Genomic DNA, 20200 nt, shown 5'->3' on the forward strand with positions numbered 1-20200 from the left:
CTCCCTGATAAAGAGTCCCTCCCCATCTTTCCCGTAGGCCCTCTTTAAGTACTGGAAGGCTGCTCTAAGGTCTCCCTGGAGCCTTCTCTTCTCCAGGCCGAACAATCCCAATGTACAACAACTAGATCTACTTATGCTACAGCATAATCCTTAGACACTGAGAGGTCCTGGACCTGAATCCATGGTCTGATTGCACCATGCTCTTCTCTGCAATACAAAGTAATTTGGTGCCAAGTCAGATGAGTGAGTTCAGGACGGGGGGAGGGTTGATGCTCGCAAGAGAGCTGTAGCAAGGAATCCATGTCCCAGTCCCTTTTGTCACTGTTACACTATCCCTACAGAAAGAAAGAAAGAAAGAAAGAAAGAAAGAAAGAAAGAAAAAAAAAGTTTTGGGGCATGGGACCAATTATTTCAAACCCATTAGCATGCCAAGGCAGTTGATTACCACACTGCTGTAATCAAAAGCCAGCATTAATATTTGCATCAACTATATCTCTTACCAGCCAAAATGATACAGAAAAATAAGGGTTAGTGGAAGGGGAGACAGTTCCTGGCCAAGGCTGGAACTAAATGCGGTGGAAGGGGGAAGTTCCTTCAGGGACCTCTCCAGAGGACACCCGGGTTTCACATGCATTTCACTGGAAGCTGTGCATTCCTGACAGCCGTGACTGAGACCGCTGTGGACATCCAAAATCTTCTGGCTATCACTTTACTCCCACACAGTATAATGTAGAAAAAAAAAAAAAATTGGGTACCCGGAGTGTTGGAAAATCTGCATGTCTCATCCGCATTTCTTGCTGTTGTAGTAGCCTCAGAGAGGCTCAATTAAGGGACTCTGGACTCCTTGGCAGTGTGAGCCTTGCTGGCTTCAGACCGATTTCTTGCAATAAGAAACCTGATTCACTGTTTAGACATTTTTTTCCCCTGACTGCCACCAACTTTTACCCAACGTTTCTGGGGCATATGGTAACATAGTTTGAGGATACCACTTGCCAGACAGAGATGTGTGAGTTGGCTTGAAAATACTTATTCTGCAGTCAGCTTTCTTCTCAGTTCGCAGGTGAGAGTTTCCTTCATGGACAGACAGATAACCACAGATTTGGTGGACAGACTGTACATTGTCCACGTGCTCTTTCAAATTTTTGCTCCATCCAGATCAATTGCAACAGCTGCGTCATTCCTGGAACTGGGGAACTGATTTGGATATTTGGCAGCTCAGGGGTTTTGGTCTGTATGACAGAAAAAAAAATCCTAGGAATATCCTAGATGTCACATGAGGGCAGATGATAGTTTTCAGAGGGTTTGATTTTTTTTTAGCTTACCTTCAAGACTGTAATATTCATTAGTGAACAATATAACCACTGTATATTACAGTAACAAAAAAAGTACCTATTCCTATACACAAAAGCAGCGAATCTGACACTCGAGGCACCATGTTCCTCCAGATGATAGTAAGATGTGTCATAGTTCTACCAGGGCATGCTACCTTGTCTTTGGGAGAGGAAGTCCTTTTTAATACTATGGTAAGAAGGTACTTCTCTGGCTAAGCAGACCACGCTCTTGTTTTCTACTTAACGCAGCTGCTCCTGTTCCTACTTTCTTCAGCCCTCTCTTTCCTATGACAGTAGACCGTTTCCTGGAGTCAAGGTAATTTGTCTGTCTATAAATTCACTTAAGATATACTCAACTGTGATCTCTACCTACTGGCTCTCACTGGCAGTAATCATGTATTCTCACATGCAGGTATCTTGAACTTCCTAGCCAAGATTGGCTAAGAGCTCAGAAAGAACCCACTTTCTCAGTGGTACTGAAATCTCATGGTCGGGATTCTCACAAGAGAGTCTATTTGTCTCCTATTTGAGGTCTGCATAGATTGCAGCATCATTCCTTGTGTCAATAGAAGCTGAGACAGCTAAGTCTTTACAGTGGGCTTCCCACATACAGTGTTCCTGGGGATCTATCCCAGTTTCTCCCCAATACAATTTCTGAATTTAATCTCAAACAGCAGATAACAAATCTTGCTATTCTCAAGCCTCTGGTTTGAAGGGATAAAGCTGTCTTTCACACCTCCATCATTAGGAGAACTTTCTCTTTTTATGTTGACAGAACCAGCTTCCTTTGATATAAGCAGCTGTCAGACCCACAGGAGCAGGAGCTGTGAAAATGGTTAGCTATAAACTGGCAAAGCCTGTTATAAGACTTCAGTCACCAGCGCTCAAATTATGGAGTCTTCACAGGAAAGTATTCTCACTCCTGTCATCTAAAGAAACATGCTCCATACCTTTTAGCAGGTATCACGCCACTGGAGAGAGGCCTGGGACTGGTATCACACTTGGTAGGGTGGTGCTGAGGTTGTTCAGAGATAACTGATCTCCAAGTGAAAACTAAAGGGCTGGGATTTTGTTTAGCACCAGCCACTGTGTGAATGTATGCGTGAACTCAAAGCCAGGAATAGAGGTCACTTACCAGTAGCCAGTGTCCCTCCAGAACTCCCACGTGCTGAGACTCTGCAGCTGAGAGGACACCGTCTGCTGAACTTGAGGTCAGAACATGCCCTCTGCAGCTGCTGCTTAAACATGGGGCCACCAGACAAACATCCATCCAGCTGGGCCCTGCTCTCCAGGGATGGCACTGCTGAGGTACTGGGAAGCAGGCTGGCTGTGTTAGCATTGAGGTGCTCTCTGTTGCTTTCTGAAATTCTTTGTAGTTCCTGCTCTTTCTCCTACGCACTGAAATTATAGGGCTTTTTGTTTTCAAACTGTTAAATGGTTTTAAATGACACAAAAAGGTTTCCATCTGATAGTGACCAGACAGACATTTACTAATGACAATGAAAAGAGTGAAATAACTCTTGAGCCATGCATTCAAATAGTGTCCTGTGAACAACTGTATTATCTAATCCAACATTATCTCCTAAGAGGGTGCAGAATGCCCAGTCCTGGCAGTCTGGAGATTATGTCAGCTCACTCTCAAGGGACGTAAACCAAACCACAGACAACTCATGCACTGGAAGAGATTTGAGAGTGCTGCCCACTGCGGGCAGGGATGCAGGCTCCCGAAGTCTCTGCCCAGGTCCTATACCTCTGCAGAGGAGAACAAGTTCTCGTGTTTATTAAGCTGGTCAGTATTTCTTATTTCTCTACCTAGTCAAATCACAATGCTTTGGCATTGCATCTTGGCTTAACTGATAAGCTTCTTCAATAAAATTAGAGCTAAACATGCATTTGCATTAAAAAAATTATAATTATAGTTCTTCATTAATGAAGAATGCCAAAAAGTGATCACTGTGGATAGATAGTGTGATAAATATAAGTAATTTTGGAATCACAGTACCACCTACTCCAGGCTTTCAAAGATGATGTCTGTCCCAGGAAATCCATAGATACAAAATATTAGCTCTACCTTTTTTTTTCCTGAATATTTCAAGCTTTTCTGTGTGCCACAATTCACTGTCTTTAGGGATAATAGTTTATGAAAAACCTGCAGCTCTTAATGAAAATTATTATTGCCAGGGTTGAGGCTTTAAATTTAATATATTATTTTGTTTGAATAGGTCCATCTTAACTAGCTGTCCAGTCTGTGCTATATGACTGTTTGCTCCTCCTCGTATTGCTGTGTCTTTATCTGCATCTTTCATTCAGAGTGAGTTTATTTTGACTTCCAGATCACTGATGAAAATGCCGAACAGGGTGGGGTGCCTATGGAGCCCTGCTAGAAACAGCCAGTCAGAGATCATTCTCCAGTTACTCTTTGAGAAGCCTAATTCACATAACACCTGTTTAATGGGGCTTGGGTATAGTTCTTTTTGAAGAAGGCAGTATGGAATACTAAGTCAAACGCCTTACTGCAGTTTAAATAGCGACATATGTGCGGCTCCCTTTATCCTCCAAATTGTGTTCCCCTCAAAAAATGACATCAGACATTTTTCGCTGTACCTGTCTTTCTATAAAACCACACTGTCTGGAATTAGTTTTTCTGTCCTTTGAAATACTTTTGTGGTTGCATCTTATCTTAGCTTTAATTCCATGATTTTGCCTGGTGCTGAGGTCAATTGCACTGCCTTACAGTGACCTGGCTTGACCAGTTCACTTTCTTTGAGTACTGGGACACTGGGGCTCTTCCGGCCTCCTCAAAATTCCCCACTGTTCCAGGGATGGTTAACGATTAACAAGAGCCGGCCAGAGTTCTCCTCAGACAGTTCCCAGGTCTCTGGTATGCAAATTCTCCAGCTGATTTTAAAATATGGATAGCTAGCTAATGATATTTAGCTACTTAATGGACTGGAAAGAAAACATCCTGTTTTGGTAAGAATATTTTTGCATTGCTTCTGTCAAACAGAGAGAAGAGACATCTCTTGAATATGCCTACATCATAGCAAAGAAAACCCCAAACCTGCCTGCCTCCATCCTGCGGTGGGCCCATGGCTGAGACTTTTGGAGTTTGTTTTGGTTTGGTTTTTTAATTACCTTTCAGCAAAATCCCTGCTGTGTTAGTCTTGTCAGGCACAGATGTTTTAAGCTTTCATTAGCAATTAATGAATATAAATTTGAAGTTATAAAGTTGATATTTTCCTTCCTCCATATAATTAAAAATAATTATTTTCCTTTTCATCCCATTTATTTTATCATGTTTTTGAGATTTTCTTACATTTGTCTAGCCACTGAAACAAACATGGCTTTTAGTCAAAGATGTCTTCTTTCTCATCTCTAAAGCCATGGCTCCAGGACATTAATAAGACTTTTCAAAAATTTTCCATTTTCATTCTTACTTTTGGATTACATTTTTCTTCTCAATATAATTTTCCTCCCCACCTTTGAAGCCCTAAGGATAATAGTAGTTGTTGGGATCTTGCGTTTAGCCATACTGAATTGAACTTAGTGCTTCTAGGCCAGGACTCATCAGCTATCTATTTTTTAAGGGTGAAGTCTGGGAAGGTGCTGGGAGGGGGACTCAGGGAGGAGGAGGCAGGGTGCGCTCTGCTATTCTCATATCATCGCCCCCTCCACCCCACCACTAACTTGTTTTTCCAGCAGAACCATACATCTTTGTGCTGTTATTATTTGTACACTGGAAATTTCCTGCTATCCTGGTCCTACCCGGTCCTTTTTAGTCCTTCCCATTTTCTTGCCCCGATCTGCACCACCCCTTACAGCTGTGTCTTGCCATTTCCCACCCCCAGTGTCAGGGAATCTCCCCCAGATATCCCACAGCCCTCTTGTTCTTGCCCCCAGTGTGGCCGTGTCCCTTATTCACCCATTCGCTGTCACATGAAGCTCTTATCTCCCTTCTCTTTTCCCTGGGAAAGTGAGAGCCATGACAGTTCCCTTCACCCTCAGTACAGAGCAAGTCATAGCAAAGTTTCTAGTTTCCTCTTTAAAAATCCAGCTAAAGAACCATGCTTAAGGGCTGGAGTGAAGGTCCCGCCTTGAAGGGGAAGGGGGGAGTCACGAATATCACCCACAGCTCACACTTTTGCCGTTGGTCATACTCCATTTCCAGGTAAAGACATGATTCTTGTGGTAGATAAAGAGAGCTGAAGGCCAAAAGCATCTCTAATGATGGATTCAATGTCTTTGTGTTAGAAGAACCATCTTCTGTACTTTTTAAAATTTTGATAATGTACCTCCTCATGAAACTGCTGCTGTCTGTCTTCCAAACTGGTGTCCCTGATAACTGTACTTTTTTTTTTTTTCCTCCACACGTTACAGACAGGTGATTGTGGGGAACCAGGTAGAAGAAAGAAGTTCCAATGGGGAACAGCCTCACCGCAGTGATCTCAGTGTCTCATACTCAGATGTTGTCGTTTCTGAAACACCTTCCTCCCTTTCACATGAAACTGGCATTCATGGAAGGATCTGAGCCTGACTTAAAACTGAAACAAGTTAAACAAAACCTGCAGTACAGTCCTCCTGACTGCAGAGAAAAGTTCAGTGCTGTGACTGCCTAATAAACACTGATAGAATGAACCTGAGTTAGTTCAGAAGAAGAAAAATGTCTTTCAGCAAAGGCCAAACCTGAAAAGTCCTGGATGCATAAAAGGAAGTTGCAATGGCCATATTTGAGCAACGTTGCTGGGGTTGCCTGCTAGAAGAGCAATTTAGATCCTCATGATCACAGTATCACAGTATCACAGTATGCTAGGGATTGGAAGGGACCTCAAAAGATCATCTAGTCCAATCCCCCTATCGGAGCAGGAACACCTAGATGAGGTTGCACAGGAAGGCGTCCAGGCGAGTTTTGAATGTCTCCAGAGAAGGAGACTCCACAACCTCCCTGGGCAGCCTGTTCCAGTGCTCTGTCACCCTCACTGAGAAGAAGTTTCTTCTCAAATTTAAGTGGAACCTCTTGTGTTCCAGCTTGAATCCATTACCCCTTGTCCTATCATTGGTTGCTACTGAGAAGAGCCTGGCTCCATCCTCATGACATTCCCCCTTTATATATTTATAAACGCTAATAAGATCACCCCTCAGTCTCCTCTTCTCCAGACTAAAGAGACCCAGCTCCCTCAGTCTTTCCTCATAAGGGAGATGCTCCACTCCCTTAATCATCTTAGTTGCCCTACGCTGGACTCTCTCCAGCAGCTCTCTGTCCTTCTTGAACTGAGGGGCCCAGAACTGGACACAATATTCCAGATGCGGTCTCACCAGGGCAGAGTAGAGGGGAAGGAGGACCTCTCTCGATCTGCTAACCACCCCCCTTCTAATACAGCCCAGGATGCCATTGGCCTTCTTGGCCACAAGGGCACAGTGCTGGCTCATGGTCATCCTGCTGTCCACCAGGACCCCCAGGTCCCTTTCCTCTACACTGCTCTCTAACAGGTAGCTCCCCATCCTATACTGGAACCTGGGGTTGTTTCTGCCCAGATGTAGGACCCTACACTTTCCCTTGTTGTATTTCATGAAGTTATTCCCTGCCCAAATCTCCAGCCTGTCCAAGTCTCTCTGGATGGCAGCACAGCCCTCTGGCGTGTCAGCCACTCCTCCTAGCTTAGTGTCATCAGCAAACTTGCTGATAGTACACTCAATTCCCTCATCTAAATCATTGATGAATATATTGAATAATATGGGCCCCAGTACCGACCCTTGAGGCACTCCACTGGTTACCGGCCTCCAACTGGACTCTGCCCCATTGACTACGACTCTCTGGCTTCTCTCCTTCAGCCAGTTCGCAGTCCACCTAATTATCCGGTCATCCAGTCCACACTTCCTCAGTTTAGCCATGAGGATGCTGTGGGAGACCGTGTCAAATGCTTTACTGAAGTCAAGGTAGACCACATCTACCGCTCTGCCATCATCCATCCACCTCGTTATTTCCTCATAAAAGGCTATGAGGTTGGTCAAGCATGACTTCCCCTTGGAAAAGCCATGCTGACTGCCCCTAATAACCCTCTTATCCTTGATATGCCTTGAGAGGGCACCAAGGATAAGCTGTTCCATCATGATGATGACTGTAAAATTTCTCTTCTATTCTTTTTCTAAGGATTCAGACTCAAATTCCTCTCCCAGTTACACAGTGCAAAGAGCGTGCTGCTGGTTGAGTGATTCTCATTAAGACTCATTTGGCCGAGAGCAGATTCACTCCTCCAGCAGTAAGTCTATACCATTTCCAACCCAAGCCCCGTAAAGAGTTCTGCCTTGCTCACCTGAATGCGCACTCAGTCCTGTTGGCTGTAGCTGTGCAGCATCAATTTTCAATGGGTTGTCTTGCTGTGAAAGAAAGCAGCATCCCATTGATCTTACTCAACAGGCAGCATAACCCGTATTGTTTATATATCATGGGAGCCACAAGTCATCTGTTTCTGGCTCTGCCCTCAGGTCACACTCATCAGCTGCATCGTAGTGACACCTCCGCTTGGTCTTCTGCTGAAAAATAAGCAGCAATGTCAAAGGCAACATCAACAATAAAACTCTGCTTCTAGAAAGGTTACGACTTGCTTCACTATCTTAAAGCTCAGCAGTTCCCTCGAGGATAGAATATGCTTCTTATTTACATTTCTGTTGAAAAAAATATTGGGTTATTTAAAATTTATTAAAACACTTTACCTAGAACAGCCTTTAAAAAGCTAATGGCAGCACTAGCTGTCTCAAGCGAGTGTCTTACTGAATCAAGCCATTAGTTTTTACCAGCTGCCCAGAAATGCACTTTTGCTACCAATAACCAATTGCTTTTTGCTTTCATTTTGAAATGGTAGGTGGAGAAGAAAATGTTAATATTGAACAGTCTTGCAATGGTACCTGCCAGTTGCCCAGGCATTAGGAAAAAGAGAATTCTGTCATATTTTATGGAATAATACTGGCAAAACCACAGAAGCAACATCGTATTTCTGCTCGAGTTGTCTGCTGTGAGCTGGGGCTGACAAACAGCTTAAGAGAAGCTACAGCCCTCTTGAGGATCACAGAAGCTTTTTGGTGAGGTGGAGAGGATGGGTTTAGCTCAGCTGGAGCAGAGTCAGAAGGGCCACTCGCACTCCCTCCCCCTTCAGTGGTCTCTGCTGTCTCCACCTCTCCTCACCCATGGAGCTCCACCAAACCCAGGCAGAACCAGGCAAAGGTCTGCAAGAAGGTGAAGAACTCTTAGAGCTCCAGTAAGCGTGAAGCTGGGACTGCAGAGTCGGGGCGAGGAAGGCAGTGAGCGCTGGAAGGTGTTAAGAGTGCATGGCTCATGGCTAGTTGGTGGGCTGAGGACAACTCAAAATTCATTCGAAACTTCAGGAGAAGCTTAGAAATTCCATGTCCCCAAGCAGGCAGCAAAAACTCCTACAGCAAAGCACTGCCAGAGCTTCATACAGGGAGAGTGGGCTGTGATGTTACCAGAGAGTGGGTGGGTTGGGCTGTGTTAAAAAAGCCTTAAACACAAGAGACAGACTAAACCACCAGGCATATGTTTGTATTGTGGTTGGGTGGTGGTTGGTTTTTTTTTTTTTAATCTCCAAATTTTTTAATCTTTGAGATAAACACTTCTGCAGTTTGCTTTTTGAGCAAACTGACTGCTGCTACTGTATTGGGCTTGGAAACCTGGCAAGGTGTAAAGTCTGTTGAGTCAGACTGAGTCATGGGCAGATGGAGAAAACAAGGAAAGGCTGCAGGAACTGAAGGTGCAAGGTGGACAGATATACATCAGAGAACCAAAGACTTCCATCAGTCAACTCAGATGGCCACAACAGCATTCCCCTGCCCTCAGATACCCTTACCTTTTGCTAGAGCTGAGGTAGTTCTCACAGGAGACATGAATCAATCCCCTTGTTGGCACCAGCTCTCCCGCTGCAAATTGGGATGGTGACCTTTAGCCCCACTGCAATCACACAGCATCATCAAAGACAGCTTGAAGAGGACCTGACCATGTAGACCCATTTTCCTTCTCAAGGATGCAGCAGCTGCACTTCGATCATTCCTGCCATGTGTCTCTAACCTGAGCTAGAAAATCTCCCCTGCAACAGTTCTGCACCACCTCCTGGCATAGTCTGCTCCACTGTCCTCCTCCTAGACTCACATCATCTTGTTTTTCAAGAATCTCTTCTCTACAAATGGATTCCAAGGGGATTTCTGGAACACATGAGTGCTCCCATTCGTAACAACTGGTGTTCTTTCATTAGTTGCACCGGAACATGACTCAAAGTACATAAACACTGAAAAGACTTGGTTTTTTTTCCTTTCAAATTACCTGGAAGGCATATAGTATGAAGTATATAAACAGTGATAAATAATATGCAAAATGCAAGCCTATCTTCTAGCACCTAACTTGGGAGGAGGGGAAAGAGGGGGAGAGATGGATTTCCTTCTGCGACGTTTCCATACGTACCCATTTCAAGGCCCTTCCAGTGCTTTGCTCTCCGCAGTGAGCACTTTATTTCCCCTTGCCCCAGAGTCCTCCATTAACCGAGGCCTTCCCTGTGTGGTCTGCAGCATTTGCGGATGGTTGCAATGCTGCACCCCTCAGTCAACAATGCATGACCCAAATCAGCTCATGCTGCTGGTTCAAAGACATAGCTGACTTCTTTAAAAATGTCACCCCAAACCACTACCCCCACTAAAGCCACTTCGTTCTGCCCAGTTGCTCATGCTATGTGAGACACTCTCCTGCCAACATGTCAGATGTCCTCGTCTGAGCACTGGCACTAGCAGCCCATTGCTGAGATCCATTTCAAATCCTGAGGACCCCCACCTGCAACTCAAACCGTACATGGTCTATACACCAGGTACAACAAGAAGCAACATGTTCTTCTGGGCTGTTGACTTCACTGAGGGTTTGTGAGTTTTGAGTAAAAGGCTCCAAAGGCCTGTCCCGGCCATGACTTCTGCGAGGACAGCCCAGACCGCTGGGCCCCCTGCAGAGGCCTCTGGAGCTTCATCCACATGGTTCTCATCACAACAGCATCCAAGCGTGTAACTTGTATTAAACTGTAGAAACTCTCTGTTTTAAAACATAGGCCCATATCTGGAGCAAGCGTTCCATTTCCAAATGCTCTCCACAATTTATTTTAATCAAGCTTAATTTCTTAAGATAATGACTCTCCATCTATGTAATTTATTAAAATGCATTTTGAATATGTTGGCAGTAACTCACACATACGAGTCATTCAACTGCTAACCATCTACGGCTTTTAAAGATAGTTGACCATTATTTCTAGAATGACTTCATAATTATCTTTTAATTGCCACATGACTAGAATATATTGAAGCTCAGAGGCAGTGAGAGATTAAGCCTTATTTTTAAAGGTTTCCATACACACAGCTACATTCCCTTTACTGATAAGCACATATGGGCTACGTATCTTTCTACATGACAGGCTAGTAGCTTTAAATTGTCAGTTCATTTGCGTTATTTTTCTTTTTCTGTTTCCAAAATCACCATTTGAAAAAAAGGAAAAGAAATGCGTATGAACCACCCTCTCCTCCAACCTTGAGTAGTTTGATAATAGCAGTATTGGAGATAGTAACAAAATGTTACAAGCTAGGGAGAAATACTCACTGCTGGGCCTTTCGGAATACTTAAGGCCGTCAGAAAATCATCATTTAAGTATGACCCCTTGGTGTGGATTCACATGCAATCGGTCAGGATTTACATGCGCTACTGTAAGAAAGCGTACCAACGTGCATGACCAGCCCTAGTCGTAGTCGCGGTCTCCTGACACTACTTTCCACTTCTATAGCAGCGTGCATCTCATTAGCTAAAGCCCGCTATAGGCTTGGAAGTCATCTTACTTATTTTAGCAGCGACAAAACTGCATTCAGAAATGCCTATTTCCATCCACAGAGGGAAATGCCAAGGTGTACAAATAGCTGTTCAAGCGTAAGTAATTTAGCACACTTGTTTGCATCTGCTGTACCTGTGTCTAGAATCAGATCTCACTCAAGAATGACTCTTCCAACTGGCTGAGCTTCATCACATCAATTAAGCTCCCGCAGGTGCCACAGTTACACAATTATTTTTTTTTTTTAAGTAAGCTTGGCCAAAGGGCATGTGAAAGGCTACTGAAATGCACGCGAGTGCACACCTGAAAACATTCTGGGCTTGTGACTTGCTGGCTGGAGACAGTGTAACAATGAGGTTTGGGGGGTTGTTAATTTATTAAGGGATGGGATGGGCTACGCTACCCCACATTGCATATTGTGGCAGGTTGGGCTTGGCTAGCTGCCCCGTGCCTACCCAGCCGCTCTCACACTCCCCTCAGCAGGAGGACAGGGCAGGGAAATGGGATGACAAAGCTCCTGGGTCAGGATTAAGATAGGGAGATCGCTTACCAGTTACCATCCAAGTCAACACAGATTAAACTTGAGGAAAATTAATTTATTTTATTGCCAATTAAGACAGATTTGGGTAGAGAAAACATGTTTCTGCATTACTGGCGTTAGGTTGGTTGAACGGTCTTACCTCATTAATTCTCTCAAGAAAATCATACTATAAACCCCTGTTAGATGTGCTCAGTCCCTCAAAACGGCTGAAAAACTCTTTCCCTATGTGTCATGAGTATTTTCTTGTCCAGTTAGATGAGATAGCAGGACACCTTTCATTTTGGAACTCCTTTGGTTTCATTTTACCTGTTTTTTTTTAATTATTGCAATTATTCATTGCAAAGAAAATTTCCTGTTGTCACACCCTAGAGATTTTATGAGACACAAAAATTAGCCTCTAAGAGGCTCACAGCTCTCTCAAGAAGTATTTTTTACTTTTAAATCAAGTCTCGATACAGATACTGTGGGTTCTTTAGAACAAGAATATTTACCCGCAGAAGCAATCCTCATTATTTGTGTCTCATGTTTTTTTATTTTTTTAAAAAGGACATTACAGAAACATCACAAGGAATGTGCATTTTTGATTTTTTTCCCCGTACAGAATTTGTACAAAGTACCTAGGCACAGCACATATTCATGAGTCAATTTAATAAATCCTGTTTTACATTTCAAAGGTTCAAGTTCAGGCTCTGTATGTTTGCATATCTGGAATGGTATGTTAAACTGCCCTCGAGGCCACACTCAAGAGAAATTTATCAGATTTCACAGAGAATTTCCAATAAAAGCCATGTATAATCAATGAGCAGCACGTCATGTGGGTTTTACTTCCATCTCTCATCTTTTCAGAGTGGAGAGAAGATGGGCCTTTGTTGCAAGTCCCAGCAGTGGTGATGGTCAGGGCTTTTTCTAATTAAAAACCCAAACAAAACAGAAAGGAGAATAAAACCAGACCAGCTCTAATATAAATGCTTTCAAAAGCAGTATAATTTTAAAATAAGAAGAATCCCAGACCATCATGATTCCAGTGTTCAGAGTCTTACATTCATACTAGTTTTGATATCATATATCATGAAAGAAACTGGGTTCTTCAAGAAATAGTAAATCGTTGTGGCTAATCCTCTGACTACTCCTTCTTTGCACTTATACCACATTGTAGTGAAGTTCTGCAGCCTTTTTCCCAATCTTCTGTTGGAGAAAAGATGGATTTTAAGTACATGGGGACTGAAATACAGTTCAGAGGCAATGCACTAATCACTCTTTTTTGGTTCTTCATAAAGTTAAAAATTCCTGTAATAAAAATTATATAAATAACATTGTGTCCCATACTGTTCAAGAAAAGGTAAAATTATGGCTTTAATGTTCCACCGAGAGATGACAAATACAATTTTCTCCCTCTGAGTTTGCACACAGTAATAAAATATTGATCTTTACGACAAAACAAGTTAGATTTGTATGGAGAACAGTTCAGGAGGGTTTCATGGCTCACAGCAATGATGGCAGAGCATATAACATTAAAGATTAAGTGTCAGTTCACTGAATTAATGCCCCAATGTAGCCGAGTAAAGGGTTTTACAAAGAGGCATAATAGTTTCTTCTCCTTGTTTATGAGTTTCCGATTTATCATCTGTAGTACCGCAGATCAGTTTGACATGGGTTATTAACATATCTGGCTCCTGTGCTCCAAGCCATATGTCCCCAATGTAAACAGAAGTCAGGAATACACAAACAGCTGTGGAAGAAAAATTAGAGAAAAATCAGAACACATATTCTTCTATTTCCACACAGTAATACAAAACCAAACCACTTTACCTCCAGACCCATGTTTTAAAACAGTTTCCTAACTCCTTCCCTAGATGGAAAATTTGTGGGGTTCTTGCTCACATAAAGGCAAAGATCCTTCCCACACTAACAGAAGAAAACAGTTTCTTGTTAGCATACTCTTCTGATACCTTTAAATAAAAAGGTCTGAAATCGGACCTCTGGTTTTTGCAATCAAATGATAACATTAAACAGTATATGGGTCAGAACCCAGCACCCATATGGACTATGGCTATGGCTATGCAGGCTATTTTTCCCCTTGGAATTACATTTTATATACCTTACTGAACTCCATTTTAATCCTAGAGAGGACAGTTTCTTTGGGGGAGTATGACTGTTGTACTGTCAGAAACTTCTACATGTGACCCTATTCTGCGCTACCAACCCCTGTGCCCATACCACCAAAGACACAGTTTTTATTTTGTGAAGTGACGAGCACAAGAGACGACACAGGCAAACTTCAGACTTTTGATGAATTAACAATAACATGGAACTACTTATTTTCTACCATTTGCGCCTTGTAATGTAAGTGAAAAGGAGAGGACTAGTCACCTTTCTTGTTCGCATCCTCTTCTGTCATTGCCGACAGGCACAACACTTTCACGAGTTCATGAAAGCTGTTGTTGGTCAGGCCCTGAGCATCCATGAGGTGAAGCATGATTGAACTGAACACACAGAGCTCTTTAAGGAGTCCAGGCGTCCCACTGCTGGCCTCACAGACCCGGGTGTAAAACCTGAAGATGTTGTTTCTCAGTGTCTCATCCCTGAGCATCTCCTGCACTGCCACCGGGTGAGGCAAGATGCAATTCTGTAGCCACCGCAGAGTTAATGACACATTTTGCATATTGAGGCTGTGCTCAACCATGGACTTTACCAGCCATTTAGTTACTATGTAAGTGGATACACAGGCAAGACTGACTGTTTCATCCTTAAGGTCAGCAGATTTGAAGGGCTCCCCTGGATGTTTGGTAGGCAGTGCTGGGAAAACAGGCTCCCAATGGGCAAATATGGAATTCAGATGATCTCTGCATTTCTCCAGCTCAGAGACTTTCAGGTCTGCAGCAATGTTGTCTTCTCTTTCTGTCACATTCTTTTTTCGAATGTGATGATACGCATGAGATGAGGCTTGAGATTTGTTCTTTTCTTTAATGTTTCCTGTAGGAAGAAAAACACCACCACCAAAACAAACATCTGATATTTCAAAGGGTTTTCTTGGTACAAAATTATGTAAGACAGACAGTATCGCGTTGTTTCCATTGCTAAAAGGGTAAGTATTAGCCTCATTTGGCAGCCTAATTGAACCTATGCAATTCAGAGCAAAGGGGCTACAGGCAGCTCCCAGTGACTCACAGGCTGAAACACTTTTTGAACTGGATTGCTGAACTTTGACGTGAGCTGACCCAGGCCCTGGCCCAAAGCCCAGCGAGGCCAAGGCAGTATTTCAGAGGTCCACGAGAGGCAGTTTTGCCAGTGAGGCTACATTATTTACACCACCTCGTGAGAAATGCTCAAGCTGCTGTTCTGCGGGCTAGCAGAGGCACAGCACACGCCTGCCTACGGAAGGCGACAGCAGCACAGCTACGGTGCTTTTGAATGACGGACTAAAGCAGCGAAGACAGCCTTCCTCCAGCCCAGCCACATGCTGGCCGAATGTGTGGCTGGTGAGGTGCTGCTAACCAAGGGCACGTGAATTTTTCACAGCCCCAAGGAAGACACAGGCAGCTGAACTGCGTACCAGCGGGGCTGCCCTCCGTTAGATGCTGCCTGTGTCATGGGAGCAGCAAAGCTCCCAAACAGCAACAGCACTTTGCCACCAGTCCACTGCACAGGGCATTTTATGGCTATCTGGTTTTGAGGAGTCATTGAGAAAATCATCAGAAATTTCAATTATGTTGCACTCTGCAGCTTAAAAATCAACCAAATGCTTTTCAATATTTTTTTCCCAGGGGCTGTGGGGGATGGGGTTGACTCTTGAAATGTAACCTCAGAAAAAAAATTCAGATAAGGATCCATATTTCTGACTACTTTATAAGCTGCTGAGGCTTGGAGCAGCAGATTTTTTTAAACTTCACATATAGTAAGTTGCAGATGCCACTATAATTCTCTAAAAATCCTCAGAAAGACACTAAAAGGGTATGAAAAAACTTTAGAAAAACTAAAGCTTTTATAGTATCCCTTAAATACAGTGATACTTTAAAAATCAGTTTAACTGATACAGAACATTTAAAGAAACCTAGAGAAGTTTTAATGTGCACCAAGAGCACTTGTATTTGCAGGAAACTAGCGTTGTTTAACACCTCCCACTACAAAATTCCTTCTACATTTTATTCACAGAGATAACAAGAGAGAAGTCATACAAGTCCAAATGTATTTTTGCTTTCTTCCAACACTGACAACAATATGAAAAATTAACTATTTCATTTTCACTTGCTTTGCTGCTATTTTTTACTCAATTTTTACTTTCAGATCCACCATCCACACTCAGAATGGCTCAAATCTTTGAGCACAAATCCTCCAAGCACCAGGGATTTTTTTTCAAAGCCTGATGCCAGATCTGCAACTAAGTTTCATTTTAAAGCTCTCTGCCTTTTTAAAACCATATTTCTCCAAAGCTTCCAGAATTGTGTTAAAGTTAGAAATCATTACAACAAAGACCTGAAAAATGACTTTCCATTTCCGTTCCTCCTCCCCCAAGCTATATCAGATTGTCTGGCAAAAGTTATTAATACTTCCATCTATGAAGTTTGCCTCACTTGCACGGTTAGCTTGTAACAGCCTCAACAATATTTCTTTCTGAATTATTTTAGTACTTACTAAGCAATTCTTTGATTTGGTATTTCTGAGCAAGAGTCTGCATATCCTCTTGCAGTTGCAGGTCTTTTTCAACGACGCTCCACTTATGCAGCAGCAGCAGGATCTCTTTGTTTGAGAGAACGCTGTCATTCACAGTGAATCGGCTCATTTCTTTGAAGGCCTCAACAACTATAGCACGATATTCCAGCACAGAATTGAGCGTACTGAAAAACTGAGTCAGTTTGTCTAGATCTAAATTAGTCCTATGAAAAGAAAACAAAAAGGGCCATGTATTTTTCTGCATGCTAATTAATAAAATAAGCACAGGTTTTTTCTCCTTACAGTTTTTCTTCCTACAGTTTTTTCCTGCAGTTCTTTAGACATATACTTTTGTTTCTCAGGATGTAGTAATAATTAGTTTCGTGCCCACCAAATCGCCAGTACTTTGCTCCATTAGTGTTTGGCAGAACAGACCATGAAACACAGTCTTTGCCCTCCTGCCTGTAAATAGTAAAGGCAGATGGCACACAAGGAAGAGGACACAGGTCTGGAGATTTACCTACGCTTCTTTATTTTGCATGAATTTTCAAAATTTTGAGGACATAAACATAGCTTCTCCAGGTTGTGGCAATACTTGTCTGCACAAAGAGCTACAGGTGCTTATATGAACCCAAACAGAACTGCTTACCCATTTGCTTTCTACTATCCCTGCTGCAACTGCTGCGCTTAGACAGGTTAAGTGCACTAGGTCTGGAGAGAAGAGACTGACTCCTTCTTAAGATTGTCATGTAGAACTTTGCACGGTTACTCCTTGTACAATTTGCAGACATGGTACAGACACAGAAAGTCTAAACCTTCACAGAGTATGGAAGATCTTTCCAGCAAAGACCATTGCTAACTGCATGCTCTAATCCATCAGGAAAAAAGGTTAAACGCAGCTAAAAATGGCCAGTAATTAAGGATGTAGAACCTGACAGTAACTGTGCACCAGCTGTTATTTTATTCCCCATGTATTTAAACAGCTAAACCTTCCTGTCAAAGAAATCTCATCAAAATTCAGTAGTCAACATTCAAACTGAAGGGAGAAAAAAGCATTAAACTACCAGAGATCAAGAAATTCTTCTGGCCTTAGTAAATTTCAAACTGGACAGAGGATGAGATGCAAATTGATTAAAAAAAAAAAAAAAAAAAGACTTACCGAATGTGTTTGATTAGCGTGATTAAAACATACAGAAATTCATTTACGAGCTGAATAGGAAGAAACTTTCTGTTCTCCTGGGACTGATTCTTGCTTTCTCTCTTGCTTCCTAAATTTGTTAGCCACAGAGTATCAAGTAAGGAAATAATTCTATTTAACAGCTTGTTTTCCAGAAACCTGAAAAACAAACAAAAAAGAAGCAAAAAGAAGCGTTTGGAAGGCAGATCCTAATCAGGAACCAGTCCATCACCTAGAGGGGACCATACCCTTGTGCACTTTTGGAGCCATGAATGCCAACAGGTGCCACTCAGCCAGGACCGCACCAGGGCACGAGAGCTCACCCCTTTGAAGCTCCAGCCACACAGAGGCCCTGGTTACTGCCCTCCTCAGACAAGGAAAACAACCAGTACCTCCTCCTGCCATAATGCCGCTGGGGAAACACAATAGTGTATTGCAGCCCCTGCATGAGACTAGTGATTTCTGACTGGCATCTTTCATTACAGACCTCTGCCAAGTATTCCATTACATTGCAACCATTGCCACCGTTTCTTTAGAGCAGTTACTGTTCAATATAGCTTGGTTCCTTACGATCTTAAGACTTTAAGTAATAACAGCAATGCTTACAGCACAATACCAGGAGCCATATTTACTTTGTTATTTTAAGGGGGGAGGGAAGAATCTCATTTTTGTGCAGAGCATGCAAGATGAATATTCCTCAAAAGTACAATCACAAGTATTGGGTGCCAGAGATGAAATCCAGAGTTTTTAACTTCCAAATGTCCCAAAATGTACCAAACGTGTGCACGACAAGGGAGCAGTACTTGTCCCCAGCACCAGCTCGTGGGAACTGTATGCACTCTGCAGTTCCTATTGTGGGGTGCTCACTGGAAACCTGTTCAGGCCTATCCCACTGCAGATGGATCCTGAAACCTTGCTTGAACCTGCCAGGGGAATCTAGGCAAAAGAGATTTTTTGTATGTGTGTGTGCACTTATGTGAGGGAGAGACAAGGGGAGGAGGAAGAAGTGGGAGGAGGAATGTTATAGCCAACTCAAATTCATTATCATACCAAGTACTGTGTAGGAGGTCCTACAACAGGATGTGAGTTGTGGGTATTTGAAATGAAAGTGTCGCACATGTATATATATAAAAAATAATGTGCCATTTTGTTTTCTAAGTTTTTCAAGAAAGCATTATCAAAAGCATGAAGCCCCCCCTCGCATCATCCCTCCTACTACAACCATAAAGTGTCTTGGTTTTGTTTTTAAAAACACAAAGGAACACTTCAAAGTTCAGCGAGTATGGCCCTAAGTGCCAAATGTCACAACCACTGACAGGCCATCTCCATATCTGTCACCCTTGGTTTATACTCATTTGCATAGTTATTCTACTGTGGACACTAAAATTGTTCCCATTTCACTAGTATTTCCCTAGTTACCTTTTCTCTAAGATGTGCAGTATCCAGGTTAAGAGGCTATGATCTTGTATCAGCTCATAGGCAGCTCTTGTGACATGGGCAGCATTTTGTAGTATCTCCAGAATACGACTCTGAAACAGAAAATGTAATTTGTTCTTTTACAAAATTAGAATATAGTCAGGATCTAACTATTATCAATCTTTCAGAAGGATATAATTAGCAATCTGACTGGTATATGGGATCTGATCAACTTAAAGTTAAAATGTATTACCAAACACCACATGTTCTTAGCAACCCCCGGGAAGAAAAGACATTCTCTTTGCAAGGCTTCATACACACAGGCACAACTCTTCAAAAGAAGTCTTAAGGTAGCAAGACAATTTTCTCTTTTTGTCCAAGATTTTGCTACCTAACTGAGACAGTTATAACAGACTGGATTTCTCAGGGCGGATGCTTATGAACATGAGAGCTTCTGGCATGTGATTTTTCTTCCTGCTAAAGCACTGTACAGGTAACATGCTGGTTAGGGAATAAGGAGACCTAAAAAAAAAAAGCAAAGGCCCTGACCATATGAGCAAAACTGCGGTATCTGCAATACTTTCCATGAAGCAGTAGAAATACGACTGGAGCCAGACCACCAGTTGATGAAACTGAGTGAGGTTCCATGATTTCAAGGGACAAGGATGTGACCGTGGTTTAGACATAAGTGATTATTTCCCCCTCCACACATACATAAAATCAACAAGGAACAGATTTTCAAGAGGGCAAGGAAGAGTCAACTGCTCCTTTCTGCTTTGTAGTTGTATAAGATCTCCAAAACATACAAACTTTTGTGGGTTTGAGGGTTTTTTTTGTGGATGGGTGGTTGGTTTTTTTTAAAAAAAAAACCCAAACCTTACCTGGGAGCCCTCATCACACAAAGGACTGTTGAAAAAGGAAAGAATGACGTGAAAAATCCTTTGGTAGTCATAAAGCTCGTAGCAATGTTTATCACGCAGCCCTTCTCCAAGAAGTCTGAGAATCCATTCACGCTCTGTTTTATACTAGAAGCCATAAGAAAAATACCACTATCAGACGTTTCAAAATAATGCCTGCTCGTAAGAGCACAAAAAAACTGGTTGCCTGAGAGTGCCAGCACAGTGTTTAACAGCTTCTTCTGCACTTCTCAATTTTCATCCCTATCAAATTTAATCAATAACATCCATCAGGAAGTTACTCTGCAGCCCAAATATGCACTCATAAT

The 20200-nt window shown here is 42.5% G+C and overlaps 1 protein-coding gene across 1 annotated transcript in view; it reads right to left on the reverse strand.

Annotated features, from left to right (window-relative positions):
- Window positions 1-12141: 12141 nt before the first annotated feature.
- Window positions 12142-20200, reverse strand: part of URB1 (URB1 ribosome biogenesis homolog) — a 56565-nt gene continuing 48506 nt past the window's right edge. Inside the window, exons 34-40 of the mRNA XM_082485535.1 lie at window positions 19857-20000; window positions 18979-19088; window positions 17542-17718; window positions 16365-16606; window positions 14470-14705; window positions 14103-14358; window positions 12142-13461 (exon numbers count right to left, since the gene is read on the reverse strand). Of these exons, the coding sequence (XP_082341661.1) occupies window positions 13271-13461; window positions 14103-14358; window positions 14470-14705; window positions 16365-16606; window positions 17542-17718; window positions 18979-19088; window positions 19857-20000 (1356 nt within the window). The 3' untranslated portion in view covers window positions 12142-13270. The remainder of the gene's footprint in view (window positions 13462-14102; window positions 14359-14469; window positions 14706-16364; window positions 16607-17541; window positions 17719-18978; window positions 19089-19856; window positions 20001-20200) is intronic.

This window comes from Vanellus vanellus (assembly GCF_965231255.1).
Source record: "Vanellus vanellus genome assembly, chromosome: 1".
Taxonomy (NCBI): Eukaryota; Metazoa; Chordata; class Aves; order Charadriiformes; family Charadriidae; genus Vanellus; species Vanellus vanellus.